We start from the raw sequence: 11,744 nt of genomic DNA, 5'->3' as shown, positions 1-11,744 counted from the left end.
ATAGCAAGATGAATTGGAAGCACTGGTCCAGCAATTATGAGAGTCTGATTATACTCCATATTTTGCCACTAAATCACTTCCTCTCTCTGAGCCTCATTTTCTCCATCTGTCAAATGGAGTTGAACCAGATGACCCCTAAGGCTACTTCCAACTTTAACATTCTGTGCTTTAAACGAAAGCCAAGCATACTTTAGAGAGAACCAGAGGGGGGAATGGACTGAACTCATTTGTGTGCAAGAAGCAAGAGCTGTTTCCTCAGGTCTTACCCAATAGAGGAAAGATTTTTGTTCTTGTTGTTTTTAAATAACCTAACAAATAAAAACCATGAGGTAGAGGAAGAGAGCTTCACAGCTTAAAGCAAACTACAACCTCTTAGAATATAAATGCCATTTAAATCAAATATAAAAGCATTGACAAACTGTCAGCCAAGGTCAAAAGTATCTTCTTATCTAAACTTGTCACCTCCTGAGGTCTCTGAGAGGTGACAGCATTTTGTTTGTGGATGCCCTGTCTGAGGTGCTAATTGCCTTCATTTCAAATGAAGGCTACTCTAGGCTACTCTCAAACCCAGATAGATTAAAAGGATGATGGCAAGGGTGGTTAGTTTTATAGAGTGGATCTGACATTTCAAAATCTTTTTCTCTAACCTTTCAAAACTAACTTTGTTCTTCAACTAGCTCATCTATAGGTGTGAATTCTCCTGTGACAGTGTTATGATATTGTCACCTGTGGTGAGTTTACACATTCTCTCTTACTAAAATTGACTTCCTTTACAAAAATGAGAAAAGAAAAAAATTACATCTTTTAAAAAAAAGAGCACCTCCTTTTGATATGTTGGTTTACCTATGAGGTTAATTTTCCTAATGCCCTTTTGTAAGTGAAGATTCAGAAACAGTGTTGTGTTTATTTAAGCCTTCTAGAAATATGTTTATTCTTTCAACCAACATTTATGAGCATCTACTGTATGATGGACACCGTGGTAGGTACTTAGGTTAGAGAGAAGAAAAGCATATACCTGATCTCAAGTAGCTCATAGTGTAGTGAAGACAGACAAGCAAACAAACAATTACAATTAACTCAATAAGAGCTGCGATAGAGGGAAGGATGGGGCTCTAGAGGCACAGTAATGGGACATTTAACTCAACTTACATTCTAAACCTGCACAACCTGCTCGAGACAGCAATGTCTTTATCTTTCTGTCTGTTATGTACAGTTCCTTTCACTTGTCCTAAGTTTACCTCCTTCATGACTCAGAAGGTACTCCCTAATTCTAGCTGAAACTCTGCCTGCTTCTGAGGTTTTATTCTTGGAAAAATAGGTAATATATGTTAACTGAATACTACATTCCAGGCTTTCCTGCTAAGCACTTTGCATATATTATCTCATTTATTTATATCAACAACCTTATGAAGCAAATACTATTATTATCCCCATTTTACCAATGGGGAAGCCAAAACTCAGAGATCCTGGGTAGCCTGCTCAAGGTTTCACAACTGGTCAGTGTGAGGCCTGGGATTTGAACACAGGCAGCTGACTTCAGAGCCTGTGCATCTCACCATATCCTCTTCTGTCTCCCAATATTAACTCTGAGGTCACTGCACCAGACTGGTGAGGCTTCAGTTTCCTATCTAGCAACTGTAATTTTGACTTCTAGAATATTCTTCTCACACTTCTCAAGTGTCAAATGTTCCCATGCTCCGACTTGTAGCATGTCTATGTCTATCTATATATGCCTTATGAGATCAGATACACTGCTCTATCCTGGGCCTCATTGGTCAGTATGCCTTGGAAGGCTCTTCCAGAGTCAAGGTCTATTCGTCCAGGCTTTAAGATCTGGGATCTGGAGCATCAGCTTATCCATGCAAAGTAATAGATCCCTGAGTAGTTTGTTTGTTTGATTTTTAAGTGGTCTGGACATCTTCTATCCTGGGAAGACCTGGATATACTGGTAAAGTCTTATTGCCCAATTCTTTTTCTACACCAAATGAAGGCCACTCCTAGCCAGTTTTTACTTATCTTTCCTTGTGAAGATAAAATGAAATGACATATGTGATGTGCCTGGAAACTAAGAGACACTCAAAGTTTCTTTTCCTCCTAGTCTGTGAACTCCTAGAAGACAGGGATGATGTCGTATTCCTCTTTACATACCCAGATCCTAACACAGAATCTGCACCTACTTAGCTCCCTTGCTTTCCCCTTCCTCTTTCCCTTCGTAGAGAACCCTTTGCAAATTTGTCGCAAGGAGTATATCATTTCTGACATTGACTTCTTTCACATCCACTGTTTATCAATGACAATCCTGTGGTCTGCCTCATATGGGTTTATAGAAACAACAGTTCATAACTCACATCTCAGCACCTGACAGACAAATAAATCATCATGTAGCCCTTTAGGTCTCTTCAAACCCATTGCCTTTGGATCGTGTCTGAATCTTCTTCCTACCTCCCTTCATCCTGGCTGTGGGCACTCAAGGTATGATATCAGGACAAGAAAATATCACCTCTTTGTAAGGGAGGCTCCAGCGTTCCTCATAAAAATCTATTCTTTTTCTTGGAAGCTCAAAGAGAAAGTTCTACCACTGATGCTTAAACTAAAAGATTAAAGTCCAAAAGACTATTTTATCCATACTTTTTTTTTCCCTGAACATTTTTTAGGAAATCTCTGATGCTTTGAAACATGGATGACCAGTTTGATCTATACACCACAAACACCAAAATTTGGCAAAAGAATGGAATGAAATGGACTTTATAAATGTTTCCCTAAGCAGCTTTGTAAATACAAATGAAATATTATATCCCAGGAACTTCCCTGGTGGTCCAATGATAAAGAATCCGCCTTCCTATACAGAGGATGCAGGTTCGATCCCTGGTCAGGGAACTAAGATCCCACATGTCGTGGGGCAACTAAGCCTGTGCGCCACAACTACTGAGCTTGCACGCCTCAACTAGAGCCCATGTGCTGCAAACTACAGAGCCCACGCACTCTGGAGCCCGCGTGCCACAACTAGAGAAGAGAAAACCCGCACACCACAACTATAGAGAAGCCCACGCACTACAACGGAAGAGCCCGTGTGCCGCAACGAAAGATCCCACATGACTCAACGAAGATCCTGTGTGCCGCAACTAACAAGACCCGACGCAGCCAAAAATAAACAAAATAAATAAATAATAAATCTTAAAAAAAAATTATATCCCAGCAAGGAAACTAGCTAATGGATTTCTGAATGAATTTTGTAGTTACAGATGCAACATTGGCATTATTTTTCTTTTCCTTCTCAATAATAAATATGTCATGAAAAAATGTTAGAAACATTGATCAACGGGGAGTTCAATAGTATGAGTCTTTTACAAAGCAGGTCATATATGTTCTGAAGTTTCAAAACTGTCTAGACAATATCAGGCATTTTAGTGGCAAAAGCATGAAATTTTCAATATTTGCTCAGTCTTTTCTTTCCTGGAACCAATATGGCTCATTGAAATGATCAAAGTAAATACATATCAAACAAAAAAGTAAATGAGGTTAAATATCCTAAAACTTTTACTTACAGACAAAACCCTCAGAGGGCTCTTTGTCATCATTTTATAAACATTGGAGTATGGTTTACTGCTGCCTGCCAGAAAAGTAATCACAACTTTCTGCCTTGTGTGCAATTATTTTTGTAATGTAGTGCAGAATGAAGAATAAAACATAAAATAGTAGATATAAACATAAAAACAAAAAGCTGCAGAATGTCACAAATGAAGCTGTAATATTGCATATTATTTTGAAGTAAAACAAACTCAACTTTTCTAGCAACTGCTTCATCAAATGAGGGCACAATCTGAAACCATCTGGCTATCATGGAAGTTTTGCAAACTAAAATGATCCATACTGAACTTGGACTTCTCTAAAATCCTTTAGCACTTACTGGTATTTAACATGTATTAAAACTACTAGCTTTCTATACACCTTGTTCCTAACTTGTGTTCCCAAGGTTCATAGAAGTTTAAGAAGGCAGTAATGATGGATTCTGAGGTACTGTCAGTATTACAAACAGCCTAGTAAAATGGTCCATTTGCCTGCGATTAGGCTGCATGTAATAATAATAATATTAATTGAATCCTCACAAAAATCCTAAACTTAAATGGAAAGTGACTGCTCTTAGTTGGAATTATATCAACCTTGTGCAAGGAAACTTTATACAAGCTTTCCTAATTTTTTTAAAAAATTTATTTATTTTTGGCTGCGTTGGGTCTTCGTTGCTTCACGTGGGCTTTCTCCAGTTGCAGCGAGCAGGGGCTACTCTTCGTTGCGCTACACGGGCTTCTCATTGCAGTGGTTTCTCTTGTTGCGGAGCACGGGCTCTAGGCACGCGAGCTTCAGTAGTTGTGGCACACAGGCTCAGTAGTTGTGGCTGGTGGGCTGTAGAGCACAGGCTCAGTAGCTGTGGCACACGGGCTTAGTTGCTCCGCGGCATGTGGGATCTTCCCGGACCAGGGCTCGAACCCGTGTCCCCTGCATTGGCAGGCAGATTCTTAACCACTGTGCCACCAGGGAATTCCCAGCTTTCTTAATTTTAACTGAGAAAATAATCATTTATTAAATAATGCTGTTTGATGCACAGAATCCTTCGAAAACCAGCATCTACAGGCCAGAAAATATGTTGGAAAAATTGAAGAAAAAAGACTGATAAATGGTGTCTGGTGTATATTTGTCTTATTTGTTCTAACAGGACAGGACATCGCTGAGGGCAATAATGATCACCTTCACAGAGTCTAACACGCTGCCTAGTGCATAGGAAGTCTTCTTTCCATGGATGCTGTTTGCTTGATCTGTAAAGTACCATGATTTTAAAAACATCGATTCCATACACTACCAAACGTAAGGTAGATAGCTAGTGGGAAGCAGCCGCATAGCACAGGGAGACCAGCTCTGTGCTTTGTGACCACTTAGAGGGGTGGGATAGGGAGGGTGGGAGGGAGGGAGATGCAAGAGGGAAGAGATATGGGAACATGTGTATATGTATGGCTGATTCGCTTTGTTATGGGGCAGAAACTAACACACCATTGTAAAGCAATTATACTCCAGTAAAGATGTAAAAAAAAAATAAAACATCGATTCCATTACCATTTGCAACATGAGTCTGGAGCTTTTGAAGTCTCCTTTCCCCCTACTTCCTCACTGAAAAGTACGTATGCATATCTATTGGACTGTTACTGCTGGCACCTTACCCACTTAAAAACTGAGTAATTCAGACAGACTTTAGATAAGCAATCAAGATGGGCTCTATCTTAATAGTACTGAACTCGGCTCAAAGATCTTTTCATAAGGCCAGTCTGCTGAATCAGATACAAGCCACTCCCACTGCCTAAATTACCATTCCCCCCCCTTTTTACTTTTTGCAGTCCTGAGATAAGTGGTCCTACTTACTGGCAGCCTAGATGATCACGTATCCCAAAGCCTGAGAGATTCTAAAAGAGCAGCTCCTGACCACCAGACTGTCACTATGCCTCAGTCTCTCCATTATAGTCATTTCATTGAGCTTAGACATTGATAATCCATGTTAACATACAAATACATTACTTAGTAAGGGTAAAAGGTTAAGGCAGTGTGATATAATGGAAAGAGCACAGACATTAGAATCAGTAAAATTTTATTTTGAAGCCAGGCTTCACCAATTCCCAAATTTTTGAGTTACCACATCTATAAAATGGGGGTAATAATATTCACTTTGAAGAACTATTAATACAGGTACCTATTATACCTTACAGTCACCAAAATGGTAATGTGCTTAGAGTGCCTAGCACACAGTAAGCACTCAATGGTATTAATGATTTTACGACCATTGATAATCCCTTATACTCATTCCCACAGCATCCAGAGCAGAACCCTGAGGGCAGGGAAAGGGAACAACCACTCACTGGGGCTCAGAGAAGTTCAATAACTTGTTTAAGTTCACATAGCTAGTGAACAGCAGAGCAAGTATCTGAACTCAGGTCTCTCTAATTCCAAAGCCCAGGTTCTTGCCTAAGAAACCTCCTGCCTTTTCTTGTGTGTACCCATTCCAGAAGAAAGTAGTGATTTGACAGCCTCAGTTATTCAGGTTGCTTTGGAAAAAGTCAGCCCTGAAAGACTGTAATCATATTAAACTATATAAAAGCTATGCACAGGGTGAGTGCTTTCATGTAGACCTAAAGGCATGCCAATGAATAGCAGAGTCCATTTGAAACCATAAATTAAAGCAAATGTAGTGAGATCTAAAATGATCTGCTGGTACACCAAAATGGATTATGCTGGAAAATTCCCAAGTCTCATCTTCCCAGAATTCTACAGAGCTATCAGCATACACAAGTGTATCACAAAGCCATTCTCCAACCCAGAAAGCCTAGCTTTGGGTCGATGTCCCTGATGGTCCCCTTCCTCCCCAGCGCCCTCCCGAGTTACCCAGGCCTCCTGGTAATCAGGACTCCGAGGGAAGAGAGAATGCTGGTGGGTCAGGTTCACGTCTGTTCTCTGCCCCTTCCCTGTCTCTACTCCAAGCAGGTAGCCAGACTCTACCCCCCTTTGCCTCAGGGAACATTTGTCTTGTTAGCTGACTGTCTAAACCTGGCTGTTCTCCAGAATCCTGAGCACCTTGATGGGATTATGCATAGGAGGGAGGGGGCAGTGCCTTGCAGGGCAGAAATGCAGGGGGGAAATTTCTGCTCAAGGGACCTCTGGGATACGGGGCCTCAGGGAAATGGCTTCTCGGTGCCTGTAGGGAGGCTGGACACCAGGCATTAGGGCTCCCAGCCTAGGCAGAAGCCCCCTCCTCACCTCACCTCTCATGCCCCACGGGCCCAGGAGTAGCAGAGATGCCCACCTTCAAGGAACCGTGGGGACTTGGACAGTGAGGGGAGCAGGGACAATCACAATGGATTGACGGCCCTGTAGAATACCCTCTGCCCTCCCATTCTTGAGTAACTCACAGAAAGAGGAGGGGCCCTTCAATAGTGAATGAGATTGGATTTTCTGTCACCTCAGTGGGATGGAGGGAAAATGCAGATTCAAACTGCCGCTTCTGAGCAAACCTGCCCCGAGGTACACACTACACAGAAGACACAGCAAGTAAGTGCACACTCTTTATTACTAGTTAGAATCAGGAAACCTCTGACAAAGGTTGAGCTTGGTGAGCTGGAATCTCCTGGCGGAACTCGAGGACACGTTTTGCTCAGACTGGAGGCTGATCTGACTTCCCAGCCCCGGGGCTCCACTTGCCTCTGAGAAGCTGGCAGAGAACACACCAAGTGGAAGAGAAGGGCCCACGAGCATTCTCAAGCGTGCTCGTCCCAGTCCAGTTCTAGTTTTAATCCATTTAGTCCTCCCAAGAGAAGCGCCATCCAAAGCACGATGTCTGTCCTTGGAATCCATTTTGTTCTTCATCCACTGAACAGAAAGGGGCTTGGGATGGTGGCTGCCCGAAGCTGAGGGCTCAAACACTCCCCCAAGCACTGTCCTTCTTTAAGACAGTCGCCCAGTGGTCTTTCAGGCAACCAGGAAACTAGCTGTCCCTCTCAAGGGAGGAAATGAGGAGAGTATCAGAAAAGTCCTGCCTGCAATTTTGTTAGGCCACTTTTCCACTCTTTGCCACTACTCACTTGTCTCACATGGGACCAGTGAGATGAGCAGTCCGGCAATCAAGTCCTTCCATTAAAGTCTCTTTGTTGCCCCCGGAACTGCAGAAATATCTCGATGTTATTTCATTTGGGCTTACCCAAAGGTCACACTACATGCAAGGCAAAGAAGTCACTCCTGATATAACTTGTATCCCAAATTAGGCTCTCTCCTGTTATCTAACCAAACTCACCAAATCAGGTTATAATGTGTGCACCAGATAATAACATATAAGTCCAGCTCCTAACACATATCAGACAATAACTGTTTAATGAATTAAATGAAATTCGTCACGTTTGCTATCATCTATACAATTTAACACTACAACCACCACATCTTATGAATTAATTCTTTGTCCCAACAGAGAAATTACATCCTAACAAAATTATTTTGCCCCCCTTTTCCCCCAAGTGCCAAAGCATCTCTTCTTCCCTGACTTTTCGCTCTTCTCGGCTCCAGTCAGTAGGGGTCTCACTGAGTGTGGGTCAGTCAGAAACGAAGAGTTTTTTCTTTAGGCTCTTGGAAGATCTTCTAATGGGATAGGTTCAGATTCTTCAGCAACAAGCAAATTCCGTGGGGCTCAGAGACATAAAAACAGACCCTCACCTATAAAACTTAGAAAACGAGAACAAGAAGCAAACATGAACACCGCCGTAGTTTACAAAGGAACGATAGCATTTTCAAGGAAAATCAGTGCTCCTAAAATTCCTTATAGCTTATAACCAAAAACACATGGCTGCTCCCAGCCAAAGACATGGCATTTTCTGGAAAACAAGGTTAATAAGAAAACAGAAAAGAGTGAAAAAGGAAAAAACAGTCTTTTTTTAAAAAATTTTTTCAACATCTTTATTGGGGTATAATTGCTTTACAATGGTGTGTTAGTTTCTGCTTTATAACAAAGTGAATCAGTTATACATATACATATGTTCCCATATCTCTTCCCTCTTGCGTCTCCCTCAAAAAAACAGTCTTGACTTCAGCTTCTGCAGGGTGTCAACCAATCAGCTTCAGCCACCCAGAATTCAGCACCTGCAAACATAAATGCATTAGGAGAAATTCCTTAAAGAGTGAGTGTGATACTCAAAAGCAATCCGTCTTTGCTCAAGTAAATGAAAAAAAAAAAGAAAGCATATAAATACATATGTATCTATGTGTGTACTCAATGATAAAAAGTTGTTATTTGGGGTAATGGGACAATGAATTATTTTATTTAATTTTCTATATCATAATTTTAGTTACAAATTTTCTGTGAAGTAAATGAGTTACTTTTTAATCAGGAGGGGGTCTTAGAAAACTGGTTTTTCTTTGGAGTGTTTCCATTCTTACTTACCTTCCTGAAATCAGTGGGTTTGTCCTGGGTCGGGGCCTCCACTCTCAACCGCCATGCAGACTTTCTTGCATTCATAGCAAGTCTTGTGCCATGGAAAATTCATTGCTTTACACCACGGGGCACTCCCAATTCACTGAACTGCAGCCTGAGGCAGACTTCTCCTGGTGGTGTGATTCTGAGGCTTTTTTCCCTTCTGGCCGCTTGGTCTTCTGCCCCTGAGGTTGTTGTTTCTTTGGGTTTTCTCTCCCACTAGGGCTCCAGCTGTCCCCCTGGGCGGTTGCCTGAGGCCTCTCTGGACCTCCTTCCTGGCCATGTCTCCTGTTGAACAGCGGTGGGGGCATCCCCTGGGGCCCTTGTGGACCTCCTTCCCGGCTCTGGCTTCTGCTGACCCCTAGGGGGCCAGTCCCCTGGGGCCTCTCTGGATCGTCTTGCCTGTGACTTCTGCTGTTCCCCAGGGGGATGGTCCTCGGGGACCTCTCTAGGTCTCCCTCCTGGCTCTGGCTTGTGTTGTCCCCCCGGGGAACATTCCCCTGGGATCTTTTGGGAACTTCTTCCTGGCTGTAGCTCCCATTGGCCCCCAGGGAGACCATCCCCTGGGGGCTCTCTGGACCTGCTTCTTGGTTGAGACTCCAGCTATCCCTCAAGTGGACCATCCCCTGGGGTCTCTCTAGGCCTTCTTCCTGGCTGTGGCTCCAACTATCCCCAAGAGGGATCATTCCCTCGGACCTCTCTGGACCTTCTTCCTGACTGAGACCACAGCTGTCCCTAAGAGGGACCATCCTCTGGGGCCTCTATAGACCTTCTTCCTGGTTAAGACTTCTGATATCCCCTAAGGGGACTGTACCCTGCAGGATCTCAGGACCTTCCCACTGGCTGTAGCTCCTCTGGTTCCACAGTGGGGCCATCTCCCCCTGAAAGACCACTGCAGCCCACGGGCCAGGTGGAGAGATGCCCAGAGGAGGCACCTGAAATGGGACGACTCCAGCTTCTGTTTCCATATGGCTACTGCTGGTGGTACAGGTGGCAAGAATGGGAATCCCATCGGGAATGGTGCATGGAATGGAAATGGGTATGGTATCGGCACTGGCAGAGGGGGTTGCACGGCCTGGGCCCAAGGACTCGGGGGTCCCGGCACATAAAGGACATCTGTCGGGGCTGGCATCTGGCTCTTGAAATACAGCCTGTCATGCTCCCCCATGGCTACCACATCTCTCTGCTGCTCTACGCTCATGGGCCACTCTGCAGCCCCAAGTTGTTCGGCTCGAGGCCCAGGCAGCAACTCTTGGGCCAGTGGGGTGACCTGTGCCGACCTCTCGACCAGGAGCAGCCGCCCACAAAGCACATCGCGCTGTTTCAGCGCCTGCTGCAAGGCGGCCCGCGTGAGGCGCAGCTACGTGACCACTCCTCGCGCTCCTCGCGCAGGCGCCGCAGCTCAGAGGGCCCAGGAAGCCGCCTCGCGTTCCCCTACCTGCTCCTGCAGCCACTGAACCCGGAACGCCTGCTGCTCCCGCTGCCTCGCGCCCACACGCACGCTCAAGGCCAGCGCGCTCCAGGCACAGGCCCTCTTGATGGCGCACGGCACCTGTGGGTCAGCGACGACGACGCGCAGCCGATCCTCTACCTCATTCCAGGACCGCGAGCAGAAGGCCACGTAGAAATCGGGGCCTCCCCCGTTCATAAGGACTTCATTGTTGATGAATCTTATCACCTCGTTGTGGCGGAACCCGCTGGCATGGTCCCCAAGGCCCACGGCCATGGCCGCTGCGGCCTAGTCAACCAACCGCCTCACGGGAGATGCCGCTGCCGCCGCCGCCGCCGCCGCCGGTAAAGCCCCTCACCTCCCGGCTCAGTCCTCCTTCAGTTCTAGCCCAGTCCTGGTCTCCTCCTCGGCCTCTTTCCTCTGTCACGGTCCGGCTTTCCTCACAGAAAGTAAGGCAGATCCCCTCGCTGCGCCAACCCCCAAAAGGCAGACGCAGGCGCCACGGTTCACACGTGAGCTCCGAGTCGCTCCGCAAGGCCTGCTGGGACCAACCTCGCTGCCAGAGCCCCTCCTACCGGGTGAGCAGGCCGGAAGCTGCACTGAGTGCCGCAGTGAACCCAGACGTGGCAGAGGCCGGAAACTGCACTGGGTGCAGCAGTGAATCCACACGTGGCAGAGGCCAGAAGCTGCACTGGGTGCCGCAGTGAACGTCTAGAAGGCTTTAGTGTTTCTAAGAATTTCAGAAGGACAATATCCAGCATGGTGGAATGAATTTCTAGCTGGGTGGAGCTGCACAGGTGGGTGCAGTTCTACTTTTGTCTCAGCTTCATCTTAGTTCTTAGATACACATCAGACCTTTAATACAGTCAGTCCCACTGTCGGCACGCTTCCCTCAGCATCCTGCACAGGTAAACTTAGAATCCCTGTCATCAAGAAAATCCGGGGACTGAGCCATGAATTTTTCCTGAACTCTCCCTGTAATTTCACTCTCATGTTTACCTGATCAACTTTGTTCTCAGACGATGTCTCTCTTATTTTAAACTAAATGCTTCTCTCTTGATCTGTGTTTTCCATACAGGAGATGCTAAAGGAGTTCTGCAGGCAGCCCTAAATGGTAACTGGAATCCACGCAAAGAAATAAAGCACACGCTAAAGGTAACTACATAGGTAAATACAAAAGACAGTATTACTGTATTTTGTGACTCCTCTTTTTTAATATAGGACTTAAAACATGACTGCATAAAACAATACAAATCTGTCTTCATGGGCACACAATGTATAAAGGTGTCATTTATGGCAGTA

At 45.0% G+C, this 11,744-nt stretch overlaps 1 protein-coding gene across 1 annotated transcript; it reads right to left on the bottom strand.

Moving 5' to 3' along the window:
• Positions 1–9,135: 9,135 nt before the first annotated feature.
• Positions 9,136–10,953, bottom strand: LOC307180645 (testis-expressed protein 13D-like). The gene is given in 3 exon segments (XM_079911010.1): positions 9,136–9,960; positions 9,963–10,352; positions 10,398–10,953. Coding segments are annotated over 3 exon segments (918 nt in total). The 5' UTR covers positions 10,719–10,953; the 3' UTR covers positions 9,136–9,753.
• Positions 10,954–11,744: the final 791 nt, after the last annotated feature.

This window comes from Stenella coeruleoalba (assembly GCF_951394435.1).
Source record: "Stenella coeruleoalba genome assembly, chromosome: X".
Taxonomy (NCBI): domain Eukaryota; kingdom Metazoa; phylum Chordata; class Mammalia; order Artiodactyla; family Delphinidae; genus Stenella; species Stenella coeruleoalba.
Note: the sequence above shows the minus strand (reverse complement) of the source record. Positions and strands in the feature narration are given on the sequence as shown.